Source organism: Microcebus murinus, chromosome 12 (assembly GCF_040939455.1).
Source record: "Microcebus murinus isolate Inina chromosome 12, M.murinus_Inina_mat1.0, whole genome shotgun sequence".
NCBI classification, from domain to species: domain Eukaryota; kingdom Metazoa; phylum Chordata; class Mammalia; order Primates; family Cheirogaleidae; genus Microcebus; species Microcebus murinus.
The window spans coordinates 9,229,298-9,254,187 of record NC_134115.1 but is presented as its reverse complement, the minus strand read 5'-3'; the positions used below and the strand labels follow the sequence as shown (position 1 = coordinate 9,254,187).

Sequence of the window (24,890 nt, the reverse complement as noted above, 5' to 3'; positions counted from 1 at the left end):
CCTGATGCATCCAGTTAACAGACACCTTTGTAACTGCAATGTATTTGAATAAATGCGAATATGAGCATTCTAAACCAAAAGGAGAGTTGTCATCCCCTCAGGTGCTGCAGGGCTGGAACAGACTCTGAGCTACACTGAAGGTTACGTATAGGACTGTTGAGCTAACTGTGACTGTCAGATCCGAGGTCCAAGGTGAATATTTTAAGTGAGGGGAGGATGAACATTGCACATCCGAGGCACAGTACTCTCTCTGTGGCTGTAGCTGCCTTGCTTTAACAATTTGGGTAATTTCTCTGGAGAGAGGTAAGAAATGTTGGTCAGAATCTTTATGACAGGAGAGAACAGATTCTGCTAACCCATTGGAAACAGGCTGGTCCCTAAACCTGCACAACAATCAGGAAGATCCATTGGGGTCAACTACACCAGTGAGTGTGTCACTAGAGTTAGAAAACTGTCCTCTTTTGAAGGATTATGTCTTAGTTGATGTGGGAACTGGGCAATCTCTTGGGGTGAGTGGAAAAAGGGGTACAAATAATGATTTTCTTCTCAGAGAATAGCACACTCCCTGCTCTTAAATGACAGTGAGATAACAGCCAATATTCTCTTGGAAAGGAAAAGCTGTATGGATCTCAAGAAGGTGTCACCTGGACATACATGTCTGTCTACTATGTATGCTGGGGCCCAGAAGCAGCTCATGGAGCCTGATCTGCAGTTCCCCTAACATGTCTGCGTTAGGACTAATGGCTTTTTAAAGCTAAAAGCTTTTTTAAACAGTCTTGAGAAATATGGTTAATGTAATAGCTTCAGTCATTAGAAGAAAACAAAAGCATGGCTTCTTTCTCTAGGTACATCTGGAGTCAGCATTTATACCTCAATAATGTTAGTATTCTTTACTCAGATGGATAAATATTTTATTAGTCTATACGGGATGAGTGATTTTTGCAATTTAAAATTATAAATAATCCTTCACTTGAGAATTTCATATTTTTTCAAATCAGGTATTTCTTGAATGACTCTGACTGCACTTTCAATGGCCAGCTGCCATGCATTATTAAACTCCCCCCCTTTTTTTCTTCAGAATCTTCCAGTAGACGTCTAGAGTTTAGCTAGAAGTCTTGGCTACGATACAAACAGTGATGGAAAACACATGAGCAGTAACAAGTTTTAATCTTGCTCCTCAGTACTAACATGGACTAATCTGTGGAAGCAGTTTATTCCAGTATCACCCAGGGTACAGCTACACCAGGGGCTGTACTGAAGGGTGTTTTTTCTTTTAAATATAATACCTCCTCATCTTTTCTTCTTAAACAGTGCCTGAGAACATTTACATTATAGATAAGTAGTACGTGGTGGATAAATTCTACTTTCAAGAGGACTACTCTCTTCTGACAGGTATGTTTCATGTGCTACTGTACAAATTACTTTATAGTCAATACTAAGGGAGACATTAATATTACTAATAAATGCTTGTAAATAATATGATTAAGTTCAAAGCCTAATTCTATAATTTCTTAAAAATCAGCATTAAAATATAAACCTAATTATGTACCTAAAATTATTGTAGTTTTATGTCTATGTATAATGAATTTATTTTAATATAATTATGTGACTTTTTTTAACAGCTAAGTGAAAATCTGTCATTATGCTTTACCATAAATGTTAACTGATTGATTTTAAAAATTATTTAAGTAAACATCTTATATGTTCTTTTAGAAAAATGACATTACTGTAATAATTAATAAAGTTTGGGGATGTTACAGATATATTACATGGAACATTTATGTGGAACATTTACATGGAACATAAATATTTCTTTCAATATGTAAAACTATGATATTTTCTAAAAATTAAACAATGTATTTGATACTGTACTCCCTAGTAATCTAAATAGAGTATAGCATTCTTTCATGTTAATCTATTCAGAGGCGTGGCAGCCAAGAAACAGTGGCCACATGGTATAGGGACTGAGTCTTAAAGAACCTGAGGGGTTTATATTTCTGTAAAAATAAAGTGGTTCTTTTCATCCTACCGAGCTTCATTGAGTTGTTTTAAAAAAAAAAAAAAAGAAAACAAACAAAGAAAGAAAGATAGATCACAAGCCCACACATGTAAAAGTATCCTGATGTTTTTAGTTTGTTTTTGGCCTTAAGCAATATAGCGTAGTAGTGGAAAGGAGAGGATGTACAGTCTCATGTTACAACTAATTAATATATAAAAAATGAATATTCTGATACTTGATCTGAGGTTTGAAACAAAATACATTAACTTTACAAGCACAAGTCTTGAAGCACTGTAGGAAACATCAGAAAAAAATTGAGCAAGAAGAGTTTTTTTTGTTTTTTTTTTAAAGACAATAGCTAGGTTGCTAGACATATGGAAAAACTGATGAAAGATAAAATTACTACAAAAAGAGCAGCCAGAAGTTCTTTAATCAGAATGCTATTTATACTTCTAAGGTAAAAGTAATTAATTTTTTAAGGAAAGTGTTGCCTTTAAAAGTATCCATGAACAAATGGTACTGTAAGTTTCCAAATGCACGACTGAACTTTTTTGTTGACTTACGAAGCTGTGTGCCTTGATTATACCTTAGTTTGGATTCCTTCTGTGAGATATATGCAGCATGTCATACCATATTTATATATTTAAATCTACTACAAGGATCAGTGAACTGATAGGCATATTTAAGCCAAAGGGAAAATTAGCCAACCAGACCTTTAAATGTGAAATTTAAAAGTACAGTGACTTATTTACCTAATAATAGTGTCTGAAAGGAAATACCATTTCACTTAGACAAACTTTCCATTCTAAGTTTGTGGACGAGTTAAGTGGAAAAAATGAAGCTTATATACTGCTTAGCTATATTTCCAGTCCTGCTATGAACTCTTTTGAGAACCCAGCCAAACCTTTTCACCTAGTCTTTTACAGGGGAAATTCTGTTTATTGTCTAGAAGTAACTATGAGATTGAAGTCCATTTAGAGGAGGACGTGCAGTTTGGCGGAAAGTACAATCAACAGGAATGAGGAGGCCCTCAGCTCTACCACCTCCAGTGAGCTTTGGATGCCTCCTGTCTCTGCTACTCCTTCTGTAAAAAGAAGGCCCTGGGGGGGAAGTTCCCAAGGTCTCTCTTAGTTCTAAACTGCTATGATTTATTAGTAACAGCAGTAGCACTGGAATAACACTCCAAATATTATTAAGAGAAATTTGAAACCAAAATCCAAAGCTTCCCATGTAGAAAACACTGACAAAACTGGTCTAAATCAGGGAAATATTGAGTCTTCCTGAGAACAAGAAAGATATAAATATTTTTAAAGGTTTTAAAAATAGCACAATCTAAATGCTGCCAAAACTAATAAAATGGAGCTTGAACCATACTAATAAACTCAAACAACTAAAAGTCATATCATTTTAAATGAGAAATAATAATCTCTATATTTCTTCTGAATAATAAGAAAAAATACTCTTTACAGTGTTTCTTCCTAGGCATTCCAATAATTTTCTATTGGTGAACAGCTGCACAGCTGGAATAGGGAGAGGTTTAGGACCTATAATCACTCGCACTTATCAAGGTTATGGAAGAGAACCAGCAAAATCAGATGAAGAGCATAAATGAATTCCTCATGGAATCAAGGTTGGCCTGACTCTTATCTTTGTAAGCAACTAGGATAAGAGAATATAAAAAGATTAAATTAATTTTATGTGGCTAACAGAAGACAGAACTAGCACAGAGAAATGAACTTGCCAGAAGGCCTTTTTGGTCTCAATATAAAGACTTTTCTAACAGTCATAAATGAACAACAATGGAAGATGATCCCTCGAAGTGGTACGCTCCCTATGAGTCCTTTCACTGGAGCTATTCAAGCAGAGTGGATATGCTCCCTGGTCCCAAATATTCTTGAATCTCCACCACCAGGAGTAACTTTCAACTAGATGACATTCTTGCTTCCACAGGTCTCCATCCTTCGCCAGGAAAGAGCCCAACTACTTTATACAGGTGGCTGCCTCTATGCTCAACAACTAGAATGCTTCTATTACTGATAATGCTATTGCCTAAAACTAGCAGGTGGAAGTCTCAATTTCATATTTTCATTTTACCTCAGTTTTGATTAAATGCAGGGTCTAAGAGACAGTCTAAGAAAGAAGAGAGAAAAAAGGAGGGGCCCTGGTTGACACTTCTCCTGATACCACAGGTGGGCAGGTCAGCACTCCTGAGGTGAGGATGTGGAAAAGAAGCAAGCCCACCACCCTTCTGCTTACCCCCTTCTCTGCCCTGTGTGCCCTCTCCTTATCCTCTCAGCTCACCATTTCTTCTCCTTACACCTGATCCTGTTCCATCTCTCAAACCTTGACCTAGCATGTCAAGTGGTGGAGGGGTTAGGGGTGGGGGTGGGGTTCTGATTGTGACATTAGACTGAAGGAATCTGGTTAACCACCATGTGGTGTGCAAAGGAGCCGAAGCCAGTCCTCAATCTTGTTGCCAGGCCACAAAGAACACCAAGATGTGTTCTTGGCATCCTACTTTGGATGTCTAACACATTCCTGATGTTTTACATATTTTTTTAAGTTCCATAGTTTTCTTAGTTCTGTATTTCAGGTATATTAAGTGTTAATTTTCTGTCTAGACTGGGAACCTAAAGCCCATATTAACTCAAAGTTTCTATGAGAAAAGACAAACTAAAACAACCAACTTTAAAACTAAAACTCATCAAAATCTTCATTTCCTATAGACCAGAGTAAATGGGGTTAAGCCTCAAGAAATTGTGAACTCTAAAACAATTTCTCAAGTAGGTGTTTTGTTTAACTTTTGGATAGAGATAGATTGGAACAGTGTGAAATCTTTAATTCTACCCATTGTGATATAGCTTTAATACTACAGAAGTGGTAGGAAAAGAAAAGTATACATAGGATCAAAGCAAAGAAAATTCTATTGGTGTGCTGATATTTAAAATATTTTTAAAGCAACCTAATTAAAAAAAAACATGCATGACAAGAAAAAAATGCTTCACTCATAATCCCACTATCCCTCTTACTAGGTTTGTAGATTCAATTTTAATCTTTTTTTCATATGCATGTTATGTTTTTATAGATGTTTGTAGTTCTACTAGTCGCAAACAGTAAACTGAGGGTTATGAGTAGATAAACATATGGTAAAGAATTTTATTTTCAAAGCCCTTGGGACCACACATCTAGTGTTAAAGCCCCACACTCTCATCCCTATTTCATAAGTCACAGTGTATACAATTAATGTCTATTTATTAATCTTGACATTTTATTTTTTAGTTTTCTGTTAATGCACTTGATATTGAAGTGTTAACTTTAATAATAATCCCATATTTACCTGATAGTAGTTGATTAAGAGTTGTGGGGAGTTTTTTGTTTGCTTTTTGTGTTTTTTTTTTGAGTAGGGAAGAGTGGGAGAAAAGAGGATGGGGAGGGATATGTGCCTGACTCCAACTGATTCAGCATCTTGACACCTGACACCATGCCTAGGGTACAGTGGGTGCTTGGTAAATGTCTACTGAATAGTTCCAGTAACCTCAAAGAAAGCCAGAGACAGGCCCTCAGAGGACAGTGTAATTCTACAGCTTTTCATTGCCAAGGTCAGACATGATCAAGAGCAGTAGTGCACCTAGAAGACAGAGCTGTAATGTAAGAACATTAAAGAATAAACTGGAATCAGGGACCAGCTTTGACTTAGCTAAGAACCAAGAGCTGAATTTCCTAGGGAATGAGTATTTTGGAGGTGGAGGCAAAGCTAGTAACTAAGCATCAAGAAGCCAGGAACCACACAGAAGGCTGAAGTAAAAAAACATAATGGGTCAAAGTTAGTCAGGCAGCTAAGAAACAGAAACATTGTGCCAGGGACAACATGATGTTGAAAACGAAGCCCTGGCGATCTTCACCAGGACCCCATGCCAGGATTCCTGGGATGACCAGAATATGAAATATCAACCTGCCTGCCAGCGGGGATGCCCTGTTGCTGCTATGGCACAGAAGTCAGCCTCAGCTGTGATTTTCACCAGGGCAGTCCAACAGAAGTCACTGGGCCTTTTGTTGCCAGCACAATCTCTCACTCTACACCGCACAAATTTGACTATATAATCATTCTATTCTCTGCCTTCTGAATCTGAGCTGTATGGGTGCCCCTTTTTGTACAGACAGCAGTTTGTAGACTGGTTGGATAGGAAGCGATGACAGAGTGCCTGTGAAGACACTGGATTTCTGGATAAAAGTTCCCCCTCCATGGGTTGTAGCAAAGGTGGCAAAGAACAGGGAACTGGGACTGATGAGTCCCAGTGGCTCCATTTATATTTGATAGGGGATGTTGGAGAAGTTACTTAAGCTCTTTGCAACTCATTTCCTCTTATGTAATATGAGGGATGAGTCTAGAATAAGCTTGAGTTGACATTTCTATAAAGTAGTGTAGAGATGGGGGGCCAGGGCTGGTTTTGAAATTCAGACTAGGATTCAGAATAGGATTATTAAAATGTAATAATAATCTCAGATTATTCTTATAATTATTCTCAGATCTGTTCTGTAATCTCCTTCCTAGCATAACTGAGTGTGGATCATTACAGGAATCCCACACATTACCTGACTGGTCCTATTCAGCTACCTTGTGGGCAAATGTTCATGTCACCATTTAGATTTTTGGAGCATATAAAGAATTAAATAATGTAATTATCAGATTAATAATACATGGCAGTAGGACATTCTAACCCTCTTTGTGATTAAAAAGGACATAACATATATAAATTATATTTTAATTAAGTTAATGAATTTATTTCTGATTCCTAACTAGAGGAAAAAGCAAGCCCATGGAGAGATGTTAAAGCTGATTTCTGGATTCTGGGAAACTGTAACCAGCTGGGATTTGGGGTGGGAGGGGTAAGATCTTATTGTGGCTAGACCAACCCTGACTGACTCTGGAAGTCTTTTGCAGCTCAGTGGCTGTCTGGCAGTCAGGCAATGGCAGGCGTGGCAGGCTATTAGGTGACTGTGGCTGAGGTATGTTTTGTGCAGCCCTCTGTTGTGGTGGGGAGTGGATGTCCTCCTCCCAGGACTTGGGCTCACCAATGGGCATCTCTAATGATACATCTGTTTTGGATGATTTCATAATGTTTTTAATTTTTGAAATTTTCTAAGAATGTACAAATTTTTCAGAGGTAATAGTTATGAAACTATGATATATAAATACTACTAAAGGAATATCAGTCATCAGGTGCAACACATCTATGCCCTGGAGGTTCTCATTTGTACATTCTAGCTTTGTATGAGTTTTAAAAAATACAACTGAACACAACCTGGCCTCACCAAAAACAAACAAACAAATAGAACGCAATGGAAAGATGAATAAGAAAGAATAATCTAGATATCAGATGGTTTGTATCAGGTATTAGACATTGGAACAGATTAGAAGAAAAAAGATCACAATGACATTGTGGAAAAAGTGACCAACTATGAGAGTTAGGTTGGGGAGGGTAAAGAGAAATCAGGGAAAACGTCCAGATGTTATCTAAAGGGACTCTGAGGACATTCCTTTGAAAAGAACAATGATATTAAGGCAATGGAAAGATTTTGGGAATAGAAAGCCAGATTTCATGATCTGTTTTTGTTTGTTTTTGAGACAGAGTCTCACCTTGTCACCCTGGGCAGAGTGCAGTGGCATCATCATAGCTCACAGCAACCTCAAAATCCTGAGCTCAAGCGATCCTCTTGCCTCAGTCTCCCAAGCAGCTAGGATTAGAGGTGCATGCCTCCACGCCCATCTAATTTTTCTATTTTTAGTAGAGACCAGGTCTTGTTCTTGCTCAGGCTGGTCTTCAACTCCTGAGCTCAAGCAATCCTCCTGCCTCGGCCCCCCAGAGTGCTAGGAATACAGGCATGAGCCACTGCACCTGATCGATAATCTGTTTTTCTTTTAAAAACATTAGTTTTCTAATTATAATAGTAATACTTATTGCTCATTATAAAAACTACAGAAGAAAAAAGAAAACAAAAAAAGACACAGTCATCTATGATAATACCACCCAGAGTTTATCATCAGTCAGGTATATTCCTGCCATATTTTGATGGTTTGTGAGAGTAAGTATACTATGTATGGATATTTTATATTTGTGTTTTTTATTTCACAAATTATATAATTTTAAATGATTTTGGAAACATTTTGTGGATTCTAAAATATTCCATGAAATAAATATACTCTATTTTACTGCTCTCCTTTAACCATTAGAATTATCTTGCATATTTTTGCTATTATAAATAATTCCGTGAGGAGCATCTTTCTGCAATTTAGAAGTATTTCCTAAGACCAGATTCCAAAAAGTAGTATTATGGGATGAAAAAGAGATTTTTTTAAAGTTCCTAATGCATATTGCTGAACTGGTTTCCAAAGAGTTTTTATAAATATATTCTCAATTAGCTAGCAATGGTTAAGAATGCCATTCCACTTTATGTTTTCCAGCACTGAGAAATATATAGTTATAGGAATTATATTTGTTTAAATTAACTTACTAGTCAATGTCTATTTAATTCTAGATTGATCCTGTACACTAAGATAATATGAAGGAATATATGCTCCTACTGTTCCTGGCTTTGTGCTCTGCCAAACCCTTCTTTAGCCCTTCACATATAACATTGAAAAATATGATGCTGAAGGATATGGAAGACACAGATGACAATGATGACGACGATGATGACAACTCTCTTTTTCCAACAAAAGAGCCAAGGAGCCCATTTTTCCCATTTGATCTGTTTCCAACCTGTCCGTTTGGATGTCAGTGCTACTCACGAGTTGTACATTGTTCTGATCTGGGTAAGAACATAAATCAACTTTGTTTTGAAGAATACTGCTATTCTGGCCGGGCACGGTGGCTCACGCCTGTAATCCTAGCACTCTGGGAGGCCGAGGCGGGCGGATTGCTCGAGGTTGGGAGTTCGAAACCATCCTGAGCGAGACCCCGTCTCTACTAAAAATAGAAAGAAATTAATTGACCAACTAAAAATATATATACAAAAAATTAGCCGGGCATGGTGGCGCATGCCTGTAGTCCCAGCTACTTGGGAGGCTGAGGCAGCAGGATTGCTTGAGCCCAGGAGTTTGAAGTTGCTGTGAGCTACGCTGACGCCACGGCACTCACTCTAGCCAGGGCAACAAAAGTGAGACTCTGTCTCAAAAAAAAAAAAAAAAAAAAAAAAGAATACTGCTATTCTAACAAAATTAAAAGGATGGGGAAAGTCCTTACCCACATTTCAAAAATCATCTCATTGATCATAAAAGATTTTTTCATTTAAATTTTTAGGGCTTAAGTATAGCAAACCCCAAAGTAATATCCAAACTTATTTTAAAAGTTCAGGAAGTCAGAATCATAGTGGAAATTCTATACATAGAACACTTTCTTCTCTTCCCCAATTAAATAAAAGCACTTCATTTTAATTACCTTCAGAGAGAATGGACATCACTGCAGTTTCATCTCAGGGTATTAGCAGGTGGGGACTGTACTTTTCAGTAAAATTCTATGATAACAAAATAAGTTGCATGTCCAGAACAAAGAAGTGGGTTATAGAGAGTTTGTGAAAACTCTAATCTAGACACATCAAAGATAATGCTCTATTTGTTTAGAATGAATTGGGTTTAGAACTGCCTAGAACAGAAGTGGCTTAACGAAGTATCTTTAAATTTTATAATTCTCTGCTGAGTATCTTATTTCTTTAGTACTTCTAATGAAGGAGTACTCAAGAGCACACTCGTGCCCTGTTCAGGGAGGGAATGTGATAGGAATATATAAAGAGTTGTTGTCCTCAGCTATTTCCAAAAGAAGGGACAGTTGAGACCTGCCCCACTATGGAGGCCAGGGTCTGGCGTACAACTCCCATTCTGGGCCCATGAGGGCCACTTCATGATTCCATATGAGGACAAGGTGTCTCTAAAAGCTTTAGACTTGTTTCCTCTTGCCACAGCATTCAGAGCAAGAGTCAAAGCTTATTAAAATTCACTCTAAAGACTTTGACAAAGTTGTCATTACATGACAAAAAGAGAGGCAACAAAAAGCATTCAGAAAAGGGAGGACTAATATGAGCTAGAGTTACTGGGAAGGTCTAATGGAATATATAAATAGGCTAGGGGAAAAAATGGGTCTTAAGCTTTACCTTTACCTTTGGCAAAGCTTTGCCTTAGCTTTGAGAATATGAGAAAAAGATAACAAGCTGCAAGTTATCATTTGAGAAAACTAGTTTGGAAGCACATGTAGAATGTGGCAAAAGCAGCAAAAATGAGAAATGCAGAAGCACAGACAGATCCTAAGTATGAAAAGAGATTACCTCCTTAGTAATGTACTATCATCACTAAGCTGTAAGCCAGACAAGTAAAAACACTACCTACCCTCAGTTTGCAGAGTGGGTTCATAGCAAAGCACTTTGTTAATCAAAAATCAGAATAAAAATATATGTATCTGCTTTGACCCCACTGGACGTAAACTGGATTAATTCTGGGTAAGATGGTGAATAGGAGATGTTTATCTTTAATGTAGATCATCCTCACATGCTGGCCTCCACATTTGCTGCTCCAGAGAAGATATCTGCTTCCAAAATGAAGACCTTAGATGAAACATTGCAAAAATCTGCTCCAGCATACACTTGTCCCCAAAGACCTGAGAAACTCAAGCTACCTCATGGAGACAGCTATTGTTCGCATCACAGTCTTCTGAATATTTAGCTTTGAAAAAGCTCTAGTAAACAAAATCTACCTAAGGATATCTTTGACAGTTAGACATGCTATCAGCAGTTGCACCCCCCCCACCCCCCCACAACATTACTATAAAAAGATCCTGTCACTCTTTCTCCCTTAGGAGATGAAACTCTTTTCAGAGTTTCAATTTCATCAGTGGCCAGGTGGGAGTAGATTTGTCAAAATCTTTGTTACCAAGAGGATCCTTTCTGCAGAACCTCCAGAACCTCCTTCCTGCAAGACTTCCAGATCATTTTCTAAAACCAAAATAATCTCTTATGTTTATAAAGATGGCAAAATTAATCTAATCTAATAAACAAAACTGTCCCTCTAACTTGCTAACTCATCAAGTAACCCCTCCTTTTCCTCTCACAATAAATGGCTAAATTTCTTAAAAGAGTTATCAATTTTAAAGTATGGAGGGGAAAAGTACATAAAACTGTAAAGTAGAATGTTGATATTCAAATATTTAGAAAGTCCGTCTCTCAATTTGTAGCCATTAGATATACTATTACTCTTCAGGGGTTAAGAACGGTTCTATCAAAAGTGTACTAATACCTGCAACTCACTTTAAAATGCATTAAAAAATGAATTGATGGATGGACAGTAAGTAGAGTATAGGAAAATTCTGATGGTAGAAAGCAGATAGTGAGAATATAGGTTTTTACTGTAAAATTCTTTCAACTTTTTGAACACTTTCATAATAAAATGTTAGGAAAAAACAAGGAGGCCCCATGTTCATCAAGCAGAACCGTTGCATGATATGTCCAACAATGAGCATATTGCACCTAAAGACTCAGGTTGGCCATCTAGGGAAAGCAAAAAAGTAAGAAAGAAATACATCACATATAGCTCCTGATAATTTTCTGCTCATTTTTTCAACCCAAGAGGGGGGAAAAATGTTTGTCATTTAATTAGTATTACTAAATATCTACAAAAAGAGGAAGTATGCAGCTGAGACAACTTAAAAGAAAAGTACTATTGTACCTGCAAAGAGGAATTGTGACTAAAAATATAACTTCAAAGTATGGCACATGGCTGGAAAAGAGCCATTAGCCAAATCCCTTTGCACTTGAACTAGTGCTGTGGGTGATGAATTAAGTGATGGTATATGTCATATTCAGATGCTAATGGAGAGTTAAATATGAATAAGTACTTGTATATCAAAGAATTTACAATTAATTAGAGGAATTAATTAAAGAAATGGGTAGCAAAGTTTTGATAATGTACCTGAAAATAATGTAATTTATCTATTTTCTAAGTACAACTCTCTCCATCTTAAGGCTTCTTAAAATAGTCAAAACCCATATGCTCCAATTTAGTACTACTACAGCCTGAAAATTTGCAAAGAAGTTAATATCCCTCAGGCAAAAGTACATCACCAGAAGCTGTGCATCAGCTGTTGGTCGTCCTCACAGTTGTAAGAGCAGCCCTAACTTACCTCCATTTATTTCACCTTGAAGTAGACTAGTGGTGACAGCTAGACACTGCTACATACCTTGAAAAAAAAATCAAGTTATCTGAAAAGGTCCTGAGGCCTTCCCAAATAGCAATGTTTTTATCATCCATTACAACTGTTAAGTCATCTGTTACTAAATGATAATCATGGATTTTTAAAAGTGTATATTTCCACCAAATTAGTAATCTCATCTTCAGCATGATTCTCTACTATATAACATGTTTGTTTCTTTCTCAGGTTTGACCTCAGTCCCAAGCAACATTCCATTTGATACTCGAATGGTTGACCTTCAAAACAATAAAATTAAGGAAATCAAAGAAAATGATTTTAAAGGACTCACTTCACTTTATGTAAGAATAAATGCTCATATTTTCAAATATTTAAGTGAAAATCTGTATCACTGCTAAAATGATCAATTATACTATGTTAGTATAAATAAGTCTTACTTTTCTCTGTGTGAAGAATAACAAAAATCCCTGTATTCAGCATGGCTCTAGTCAATTAAAAATTATAGCTTTAACTCAATCAATGATTTAATTCAACTGACATTTATTAAATAATAGGCAGGTAAAGGGCAGTGGGCTAAGAGTTTAATGGTCATCTCCAGGTAAGGTATACTAAGAAGAGAAGGTAGAAAATACTACTTTTAGTGCTATAAATACCATAGCCATACTATCCCTTAACTGCGATGCAGGCCTGGCTCTAAACATAATTTTGTACAGCAAACGATTTTAAGATAAGATAAAGATAATATTGTTGGTAAAGGACAACAGGAGGCTGGGTAGAGGTTGAAGCCTCAACCATGTTGAATGTATTACCTATTCAAAGATATAATAAAAAAAGATAAGCTTGTATCTAAATCAAAGGCATAACATCAAACATTAAAGCTGTTCACTGGCTGGGCTTGGTGGCTTAGGCTTGTAATCCTAGCACCCCGGGAAGCTGAGGCATGAGGATTGCTTGAACCCAGCAGTTCAAGACCAGCCTGAACAAGAGCAAGACCTGGTCTCTACAAAAATTAGTCGGGCATGGTGGCGTGTGCCTGTAGTCCCAGCTACTTGGGAGGCTGAGGCAGGAGGGTTGCTTGAGCCCAGGAGTTTGAGTGCAGTGAGCTGTGATGATACCACTACTGCACTCTAGCCCAGGCAACATAGTGAGATTCTGTCTCAAACCCCCACCACCACCACCAACAGCAACGATGACAAAAACAACAGCTTTTCACTCTTCTAACTCAGTAGTAATTATTTAAAAGCTTCGAATGGACTGGGAAATTTTTTATGTGGTTGATCTAATACACCAATGACATAAATTACATTGATTTTCATGACTGAGTACTTATTGTAGAATATCAGTAAATCAAATACACTTCCTAATATTGTATAATTTTCTATGTTTTATCCAGGCTCTGATTCTGAACAACAACAAGCTAACAAAGATTCACCCAAAAACCTTTCTAACCACAAAAAAGTTGCGCAGGCTATATCTGTCCCACAATCAATTAAGTGAAATACCACTTAATCTCCCCAAATCATTAGCAGAACTCAGAATTCATGATAATAAAGTCAAGAAAATACAAAAGGACACATTCAAAGGAATGAATGCTTTACATGTTTTAGGTAAGTTTTTCAAATGAATTGGACATCTTAAAATTATAATTGACAAGCAGATATAGAACACGTTATCATCATTATTAACTTTTAAGAATTGATAATTTCCAAAATTCATTTTTAATCTATTTAATAATAATCCTTACCTACACAAGCCATTTATAAACCATTTAAAATGCCAAACAAAATTTATAGTACCTAAAGAAAATATGGCATTTGTAATACTCTCTCTCTCTCAAGATTCTCCTTTGAAACACTTAATATGGCTTCTGTTCTCTGATTAGACCCTAATTAATAAAATCTATGTTATTCTTACTTAATTTAAATGTAGTATTTTTAATATATTATATAAACTACTCAGATATAATGTATAAAATTAATTCAGATATTATTTGGAATGGACAACTTACTTTTCTAAATCACATAATAAAGTTTAGGAAACAAAATGTACATGGGAAAATACAAACATTTTGAATTATATGAAGGATAATCTTTTTTTCTGATGCAGTATTACTACAACAAAACTTTTATTATGCTTATAGTTAGAGGAGTATGATAATGTCACTGATTTAGTAATTTAAAGCAAAATAGTGAATTCATTATATATTCTAGTTTACATAATACAAAGCAGTATTTTTCTGAGGCTGACAGAAGGGAAAATAGATAGAAACAGATATATTGAGTAAACAGGAATCTGAAAGACGAAGTTTACACCTCTTGAATATTCTTTGGATGTGTTTCTCTGCTTGGTGAATTTCCACCATATACAACCTATGTGTACTAAATCATGTCATTTTCCCCACAGAAATGAGTGCAAACCCTCTTGATAATGATGGGATAGAGCCAGGGGCATTTGAAGGGGTGACAGTGTTCCATATCAGAATTGCAGAAGCAAAACTGACCTCAGTTCCTAAAGGTTTGTATTTACTTTATTAAAGACAGAGTATTTTTTAAATTGTCATCTTACAATGACCATTAAATGTAATATTATAAACTGTACAGTATACAATGTGCAGTATACATTGCAACTAAAAGTCCCTGTTCCAGTATATTTGGTCAGTATAGTATGAAAGTTAGCATTTACTTACACACACACACATAAAGTACCATGTGTAGTGCATTTTTTTCTGACAGAATTAAACCATTCCAGCCTGTGCAAGAGCAAGACCCTGTCTCTACTAAAAATAGAAAGAAATTAACTGGACAACTAAAAATATATAGAAAAAAAATTAGTCGGGCATGGTGGCGCATGCCTGTAGTCCCAGCTATTCGGGAGGCTGAGGCAGAGGGATCGCTTGAACCCAGGTTTGAGGTTGCTGTGAGCTAGGCTGACGCCATGGCACTCTAGCCTGGGCAAGAAAGTGAGACTCTGTCTCAAAAAAAAAAAAAAAAAAAAAAAAAAAAAAGAATTAAACCATAATCTTTCTTCCCCCAGAAAGAATAAACACTTTTTTTATTTTTCTTCTCTTTCCTGACATTAACTGATCTATACCTGTCATTCTGTGAAGTACCTGTTAGAAATAGAAAATTCTGTAGAGAAAGAAAGCAGAAAAAGATGGATAGGGCCAGAGACTCTGTCCCCAGCCATACAGCCATAGTTGGAAGCGGAGCCTGTGAGGCCAGACTGGGCAGCCCCTGCCTCTAGCAGGAACCGAAGTTCCACTCTGGGCAAGGCACTCTAAACCCATCTTCCTTCCAGGGATGCTATGAAAATCAATGCGCCAATACACAGAAAGGTCTGAAGACAGTGTCTGGCACATACGAAGTGCACTCTCATGACATAATCATTACCAGGATAAGCACTGAGCTTTTTATCATGGCTTCATGTAATCTGAGGCTGGGACCTCAAAGTAAAATGTTCTTTGAATTTGCTACAGGACCCGTTCTCTAACCAGTTACTTCTAAGCTCCCTGTCTGATGATTAGCTAGGTAGGACTGCCTTTCTTGGAATTCATGCTCAAAGTCTTGCTTTCCTTGTCCCTGACAAGGAGGCATGAAGTCTCTCTCTGCTTTGATGGCTAACTGGATCAGAAATAACCCCTATGATTAACAACATATTTTCACTTTCAAACAGCTTTTTCAGTATCCACCAGTAAAAGCAACAACTTTATCATAACCCTCCTCTCTACTACTCATGTGATACAGAAGGTTAACAAAACAAACATAAACCGATAATTTAAAAGACACATCAAATCTATTATTATTAATCAAGTGGTGACTTTTCACTTAGGTGAAAGATCATCTAAGGTAAAACTGGGCAGACAATTTTACCATCCAGGAAAAAAAATTAGTTTAATTCAGAACTACACAAATAAAAAACCACCTTAATTTAGCTTTGAAGGAGGTGGCTGTTTTTCTACAAGAAACCTATTTACCTTACCATTTTCAAAAAATACAGACTTTACTCAATAAATTAAACACATAAAATCCCTTTCATATTGTAGAAGATGACATCCGGCAAAGGAGAGTCAGGACAAGGAAAGGAATGAAGGCAGAGGGAGGAGGAGAGAAGGTGAGACCTAAAGGATAGGAGGAGGGAACGGCATGCCGGTCCAGGCTGCCTCTCCCACAGCATGGCCATTCTTCATAGTCACACTAGCAGTGTGACTCTTTCCTATGCTGCAAATCATCCTCATTGCAATTCTCTTCAAATTTCAAAGTATGTCTTAAAAATGAAGGCTTAACTCCTCATGAAGTTCTTGAGATTCTTCCAAAGCCTGAAGGAACATTATGTCTTTTGTAATATAAATTGGAATCAAATCTCTCAACTTGCATGACTACTCCTTCAAGATCTCTTTGACATTCAGAAGCCAGTTAAGTTTTTGTTTTTATAATTTATTCACTGAAATATAAAGATTGACTGCCTACATGTCATAATTCAGTTTTGCCCCTTGTGGCAGGATGAAATGATGCAGATGTCCTGAGGGTCCTTATCAGACCCAATAGGTTGAGAGGAAGAGAGTAAGAAAATGTCTTCCTTCCTGTTCATCTGGGAAATTCCACTGCATAATGGTATTGTGTAAAGGAGAGGGGAGACTTGTTTGAAAATGGTGGGAACAGAAGTACCTGTACAAAAGTGTGCTAACATTTGTTGGCGGTTACTGAGCTTCTGCCAAATTCATGCCTCTGCTTATTTATCCTAGAGGCTGTACTTTACTCTTCTCTCTGATTACCCACCTTCCTCATGTCCTAAGGGACACAACACTCCCCTCAAGTTCTGCAAACCCTTTTCCAGAGATTTCTCTCTTCTCTGACTTTCTATATCCTACTCTTGAATAGGCTGGCACACTGCCCATCTATTTTTCTAGTGATTTTTGTATGTACAATGGATCTGCTCAATTAGAATGTAAGGCCTTAGAAGACAGACTTTTGTCTTACATACTGAAAGGACCCTATCATTCCATAAATACTATTACACTCACTTAATCAGAATTCAAGAAATTAGAACTCTCTCAGTTTAGAAGAATTATTTACTAGCTCTCTAGTTTACTTATATTTAAAATGCAAAGCAGATTCTGTTATCAAAATAAATTCAGCAATGAAGACTATTGCTATTCATAAGGATGTTTCAATTACATTCATCAGTCTTTACCACTAATATAGGAAGGAAATGTTTCAGCAAGAGTTGAAAAAAAGAAAGCTTTTTCCCAGCTAGCTAACCAGAACCTCTTGGTTGACATATAATACTCCATATATGAGTAACAAAATGAAGTTTGACCGAATCTTCTGGTCAATTCCTTTCATTCCAGCTTGAGATTATCTAAGGAGAGCTGGAGTCAGGATATGCCTATGTGAGAAGAGAAAGAATGAACATTCACTCTCTGGGAGCCCACCATGTGCCAGGGCACTTCAGAAAGGCTTCATAATTTATTAAAAAACTACTACTAATTGAAAGAATAAATATTGCAATTGATTGAACATATCGAATCAAGTAAAAGTCTACTTGTTTATAATGATGTTAAAAAAAAACAAACCCTGAACTGGTTACCTCTGGGCATTGTACCAATTCATTACTTGACAGAACCAAGTTTTGCTGTCTTTTCTATAAAAACCATCTTACAAAGTAACTAAATAATTGATAAGGGAAAATTCTGAAGAATTATAGCTAATAAATCCACAAAGAATGACAAAATCGGAAAATCACCATTTTCCAATTCCTAATGAGATAATGGCTCTAGGTAGCAATCGTGGATGAATGGCAAGACCACCAGGTGAAAGGCTGATCTGTCTATATCTGATTGTATATATAGATCTGACTACCAGGCCATAAGAAATAAGGAGTTAGAGGATCTTGATAAAGGATAGCATGTGGAAGCGGTCAGCCAAATGCACAAAATCAATATCTCAAACAAATCAATATAGAGACAAATCAATCAATAGAAGCAGGAGAAAAAAGGAGGAAGTATATTATACAAGAGAGATTTCAAGAGACATAAGAACCAAATATATTCTGTAACTTTATTTGAATCCTGACATGAAAAAGCTATAAAATGATATACTTGAGACACTGGGTGAACTGAATATTAGATGAGAGCCAAAAATAAATCACTGTTAATTTTGTTAGATGTTATCTTAACTGTGTGGTTATATTATAAAAAAGATTATCTTATCAGAGAAATCTAATGAAGAATTTATAGGTGAAACAACATTTTATATGGGATTTGATTTCAAATACTCCAGCAAAAAAAAAGTGGCAAAGCAAACAAAAACAAATAGATAAATACGCCAATAAATAACTAGTAGAGTAGATGAAACAAGATTGAAAAAATGGAGATAATTGTTGAAGCTGGGCAATAGTATTGTGGTTCACAATAATACTTTCTATACTTTTGTGTATGGTTGAAAAATTTCCATAGTAAACAATTAATAAAAAAGTAGCTACCAAAAAATTAACTAAATCTAAAACTTGAAAAGTAAATAGTCAGTGAGGCTTGGTTTTATTTGATTTAACATATCTTTCTTTTCTTATTAGGTTTGCCATCAACTTTACTGGAGCTTCATTTAGATTTTAATAAAATTTCGACCGTGGAACAAGAGGATTTTAAACGATACAAAGAACTGCAAAGGTAAAAGTTCCCAAAATCTTAATTTAGAAGTGGTAGTCCATATGATTAAGATATTAATGAAACTTCTTTAAGAATAAATATAGGTACCCTAGTTGAGATCATCACTATTGCAACCAAAGAGTTTGAAGGGAAAACTAGAGAACCGCCATTATTACTGCCTATGCTAATAGGCGAGGCAAATAAAATAGAAAAAAGAAAATGACACTTTTCAAATTTCCCGTTTGTTGAATTTAGGTTAAAGAATTTTCTGACAAGGCCGGGCGTGGTGGCTGGCGCATGTAATCCTAGCACTCTGGGAGTCGGAGGCGGGTGGATTGTTTGAGCTCAGGGGTTTGAGACCAACCTGAGCAAGAGCGAGACCCCATCTCTACTAAAAATAGGGAAAAAAATTAATTGGACAGCTAAAACCATATATATAAAAAAAATTAGCCGGGCATGGTGGTGCATGCCTGTAGTTCCAGCTACTCGGGAGGCTGAGGCAGGAGGATTGCTTGAGCCCAGGAGTTTGAGGTTGCTGTGAGCTAGGCTGATACCACGGCACTCTAGCCTGGGTAACAGAGTTGAGACTCTGTCTCAAAAAAAATTTTTTTTTCTGACACCAGGGAGGAGAGGTTTGTTACATATGGAAATAGGTTATTAAATAAAGCCATGAAATACCTTTGAACATAAATAAAAATAGGACAGGCTTAATTTCTAACTAGGTTGTGACATTTTCAGCTAACTCTATTACACCTACCATCTACATAAGAGTTGATGTATTTTATATCATTTTTAGGCTGGGCCTAGGAAACAACAGAATCACAGATATCGAAAATGGAAGTCTTGCTAACATCCCACGTGTGAGAGAAATACATTTGGAAAACAATAAACTCAAAAAAATCCCTTCAGGATTACCAGAGTTGAAATACCTCCAGGTAAAACATCCTGCTTGTGTTTGGTAGATATTAGCCCTTTTCTATAATTTTTATAAAACACTTTAATATGTCTCAAGCAAGAGCAAGCAAGTACAAGGGGTAATTCAAATATAATGACTCTCCAGGTTTCATGAGGTGTTTTATGAAGTAGAGCTTTAAGAGATTGGTTTCTACATAGATGTCACCTAAAAGCTCAGGATCCATTTCCATTTTCTGTTTTCTCTTTTTGAAATGGCTGAGGCCACTATGGCAAAACTGCTGACACAGTTAATTTCAGATGTCTGCGGGGGTGAGTAGCCACATGGAGGCAAGAATAGTCGGGACACTGAGCAGGATCATATGTCCTTTTACTCTGGAAACATTTCACAAGGCAGAGCAAGAGGATTAGGCTCCAAGTATTTTCACAATTAGTGTGTCACTAGAAGTGTATATGATTTGTAAAATATTCCATCCAAAATACAGTATATAACTAACCAAAGTCACTATTATAGAACATCGTGAGTTCACATTTTGTTGTTCTTCAATTATTAGCAGCATTTTCCTTCTAATCTGGCAACTCTTAGGCTGGGAGGGATCACAGATTCCTTGGACAATCTGATAAAGCTTTAAACCCTCCCAAGAACAAAAGACCTCTTCTCCCAAAAAGCAAAGGACACTGAGAACAAAACTGGGCATTGAGCCACTGTGCTGCTTCTAGATTTCTTTCTGATCTATCTTTAAACAAGTTTTGTTCACTGCACAAGCCTTTGAGACACAAGCCTTCACAGTGAATGTACTATATTAGAAGGAGCCAATCTCAAGGTAACAACTTTTGCTTTGACTTTTCCAAATGCTGCATTTGGATGTCTGTTTAGCCAGTGAGCATGACCTGAATCTGTCCTCTCTAAAGCTGTACATCTCTCATCTCATTCTGCTTACTTTGCTCCACAACTCTGATTCCAACTTCTAGTCTCTCTTAAATCTACCTATAGTCTTGCTAGCATTTTTTTAATGAACAGAATTGTAGCACATACAGAGAAGAACACAAGTCATAAGCGTACAATTCAACACAGTGATGTCCAGCATATGTTTTGATTTCCAGTGAGGTCAGTACGATGGTAAACCATGGCACTGATATTGAGCAGCTGGGGAATTGAACACCAAATTTAAATATTTTAGCAATGCCTAGAGTTTTTGTGATTGGGCTCATATAAATCTTAGTAAGTTGTAAAGGCAGATCTAGAGGTAACCATAGCCAGAGAGGATATTTCAACTTTACCAGCAAAAGGTTCCTACTTTTCAATATGCCAAAACACTGTCAGTTAAGTAGATTTCCCGGAAATTTCACTGTTGCCCAAAAAGGAGAAAGACGGAATTAGGATTGTTAAAGGGAATGAAGGAAACTTCCTGCATTCACCATTCTTTCTAAATGATAATTTAATTAAAAAGACATGTTTACAGCCTTTAAAATTGTAACTTGCCTAATAGCATAAACGAAATTAAGTGATTTCAACTATTGATGCTGTATTACAAATATGCATTTAAGATGCTGATAGATCTTTTGACAAAACAACTTACAGCCAGGCGCGGTGGCTCACGCTTGTAATCCTAGCACTCTGGGAGGCTGAGGCGGGAGGATCACTTTAGCTCAGGAGTTCGAAACCAGCCTGAGCAAGAGCAATACCCCATCTCTACTAAAAATAGAAAGAAATTAATTGGCCAACTAAAAATATATATAGAAAAAATTAGCCAGGCATGGTAGCACATGCCTGTAGTCCCAGCTAACTCAGGAGGCTGAGGCAGAAGGATTACTTGAGCCCAGGAGTTTGAGGTTGCTGTGAGCTAGGCTGATGCCATGGCACTCTAGCCGGGGCAACAGAGTAAGACTCTGTCTCAAAAAAAAAAAAAAAAAAAAAAGAAAAGAAAAAACTCACAAACAAATGCTGACTACAAACAGAATATTTTCCTTTTACATTTACTGGGTATTTTTAATCTGTTCTTTTTTTCTACCACAACAGATAATCTTCCTTCATTCTAACTCAATTACAAAAGTGGGAGTGAATGACTTCTGTCCAACAGTGCCAAAGATGAAGAAATCTTTATATAGTGCAATAAGTTTATTCAACAACCCAGTGAAGTACTGGGAAATGCAACCTGCTGCATTTCGCTGTGTTTTGAGCAGAATGAGTGTTCAGCTTGCGAACTTCAGAAAGTAATTAACTAATGTCCACTTAATATAAAATTCAAAAATTCTTACATTTGGAATACTTGAACTCTATTAATAACAGTGGTATTATTGATACGAGCAAAAATCTATTTCAACATGGCAAGTCCACTGGCTTATTTTATGACAAAAAATTTCCACAGAATTTTGCCATTGATACCTAATGATTAAGAGAAACAAGCATCTATTGTTTCTTTTTGTATAAAAATTATTTTGCATAAATCTCATGCTTGAATATTCCTTTCTCAGTAACAAAAAAAATAAGATATTCAGTATTTAACACTTTATCAAGCACATTTTAAAAAGAACTGTACTGTAAATGGAATGCTTGACTTAGCAAAATTTGTGCTTTTTCATTTGCTGTTAGAAAACAAAATTGACAAGGACGGTTATATAAAGAGTACATTATACTATGCTTATTCTTTAATAACTTGGGTAGTACTGTAATATTTCTAATCATGTTGAAGCATGGATTGACATAATCATATTGTCTTTTATGTTTAAAACTAACTTCTGGCTGGGTGTGGTAGCTTATACCTGTAATCCCAGCACTTTGGGAGGCCTAGGTGGGAGGATCACTTAAGGCCAGGAGTTTGAGACCAGCCTGGGCAACACAGTGAGACCCCATCCATGCAAAAAACTTAAAAAAATAGCCGGGTATGGTGGTACACACCGGTAGTCCCAGGTACTCAGGAGGCTAAGGCAGGAGGATCATTTGAGCCTAGGAGTTCAAGGGTGCTGTGAGCTATGATCATGCCACTGCACTCCACCTTGGGCAACAGAATGAGACCCTGTCTCAAAATAAAATAAAATTAAAATAAAATAAAATAAAATGACTTCTTAAAATAAAGCCTTCAGTAAATCTTCATTACCAACTCAATGTGCTATTCAGAAGAGCTGGTTTGGGGGCTATAGCATATACTTTTCTTTTTTAATTATTATTCTCTGATTATAAAACCTCTATAAAAACATGTAGTGTTTATATAAAATCTGTAACTCACATTTTTTTATTATCAGTTATTATAAGCTTTTAATAGCATGGCAATTGTTAGGTTATTAACACGGTCACCTCAACCCTAAGGAACGTTTTTGAGATATCCCTTTGGAAGACCTTGCTTGGAAGAGCCTGGATACTATGAGTTCTACACCAAATTGCCTCCTCAAATATGTACAAACTGGATAACTCTGAGATATACGCCTATAGTATAACGGGATAGATCATGAAACTAAACAGACAAAAACTGAAAGCTCTGTATAAAAGAGTACTGTATGTATTTTATTGGCATTCAACGTAAGTTAAGTAAAATTAGAAAATAAGAAAAATATCATTAAAAATATTGGCTTGAAATAAAATATTTGTGCTTTGATGTAATTTTTCTTCTCCCACCCAGGAACATAAACTATTCTTCAGAAAACTCTCTATGTAACATTTTTAGAGCAGTATTAATGTAAATTCTTAACAATACTAAAATACATCATATGGTTCATGTGCTATGAAAGAGAATCATCTTTATGATAAACTACTTCAAAAACTAGATTTTAAATAATTTTGGAAAGGGAGAAGAACAATATTACAGATATATAAGAAGAGAGGGAGGGTTTGTATATTAAGTTTAAGAATGGGTAAATAAGGTCTTATTCATCACAGCAGGCTTAGTCAACTTTGGCACTATTGACATTTTGGGCCAGATCATTCTTTGTGGTGGTGGCTGTGCTATACACTGTTTAACAGCTCCCTGGTCTCTACATACTAGATGCCAGTAACACTTTCCTGCCCCCCCTCCAAGTTTTGATGATCAACAATTTCTCCTGGCATTGCCAAATGCCCCTATGGGGAGGAATGGAAGGTGGGGCAAAATTTCAGCTGGTTGAGAACAATTGCTTTATAGGAAATTTACTTAATTTCTAAAATGACATAAGTTTGGAAATCTAGAACAAAACTGCTACTTTTCTGAAAATTGTAGAGGGAAGATCAAAGTAAAGGTTAACCACCAGCAGTAACAGAATACAAAGAGCCCCAAGAGGCTCGGCTTTGAGATGGAAATCCAGTTCCATTTATAGCCTTAGGTAAGTCACCACCACTCTAAGCCGGCTACCTCACCTACAAAGGGTAGGGGTGATAATACTGATCACTAAGGTTGCTATGAGGATTAAATAATAAAAATATATGTGAAATGCTTTGTAAACCACAGAGGTTCATAAAACATGAGTAACTATTTTACTGGACAATTACTGACAAGAAAAATTAAAGATTATGAAGTCCTTAGAGGTAAAAGAAAACAACACTACAATGATAAACATTCTAAAATTAAAATATCCTAAAGTTCCAACTGTCGTAACAAAATAAATTTTTCTATGATATAACAAAAATAAAATAATGACATCATGGCACCTAAATAACATATAAAAAAGTCAAAAATGTCCATCAACTTTGGAAAAATCCAATGTCATAAAATTAATAATAAAAATTATAAGGTCAGAATCATCTAAACAAACAGATTAGTCTATGATCTGAATAGCAAAGCTTAAAGTAGTCAAGTTAATCTTTTTCTAAATAGAGAAGACAATTTTCCCAGCATCATTTATTGAATAAAGATTCTTTTCCCCAGTGTATGTTTTGGTATGCTTTGTCAAAGATTAGATGGCTATATGAGGATGGTGTTATATCTGGATTCTCAGTTCTGTTCCATTGGTCTATGTCTCTGTTCTTGTGCCAGTTGCCATGCTGTTTTGGTTACTACAGCCTTGTAGTATAGTTTTAAGTCTGGCAAATTGATGCCTCTCAATTTGTTCTTTTTCCTTAAGTTTGCTTTTGTTATACAGGGTCTTCTCTGATTCCATATGAAGTGTAGAATTATTTTTTCTAGATCTGCAAAAAATGATTTTGGTATTTGAATAGGGATTGCATTGAATCTGT

The 24,890-nt window shown here is 36.3% G+C and overlaps 2 protein-coding genes across 3 annotated transcripts in view; one reads left to right on the top strand and one right to left on the bottom strand.

Moving 5' to 3' along the window:
• The window catches only part of CENPP (centromere protein P), a 232,289-nt gene that overhangs the window by 101,854 nt on the left and 105,545 nt on the right, over positions 1-24,890 (bottom strand). The window lies entirely within an intron of this gene.
• ASPN (asporin) lies at positions 1,110-23,326 on the top strand. Its single transcript, XM_012747136.3, has 8 exons — positions 1,110-1,392; positions 8,537-8,813; positions 12,421-12,533; positions 13,586-13,799; positions 14,596-14,706; positions 18,763-18,856; positions 19,632-19,770; positions 21,768-23,326. Exons 2-8 carry the CDS (start codon positions 8,561-8,563, stop codon positions 21,963-21,965), a joined length of 1,122 nt encoding a protein of 373 aa, XP_012602590.2. The 5' UTR covers positions 1,110-1,392; positions 8,537-8,560; the 3' UTR covers positions 21,966-23,326.

Bases quoted from the DNA above. Each gene is read 5' to 3' on its own strand.
- ASPN (XM_012747136.3), top strand. From the start codon at position 8,561: ATGAAGGAATATATGCTCCTACTGTTCCTGGCTTTGTGCTCTGCCAAA. The intron at 8,814-12,420 runs GTAAGAACATAA...TTTCTTTCTCAG, and splicing joins TGTACATTGTTCTGATCTGG to GTTTGACCTCAGTCCCAAGC. The intron at 18,857-19,631 runs GTAAAAGTTCCC...TATCATTTTTAG, and splicing joins CGATACAAAGAACTGCAAAG to GCTGGGCCTAGGAAACAACA.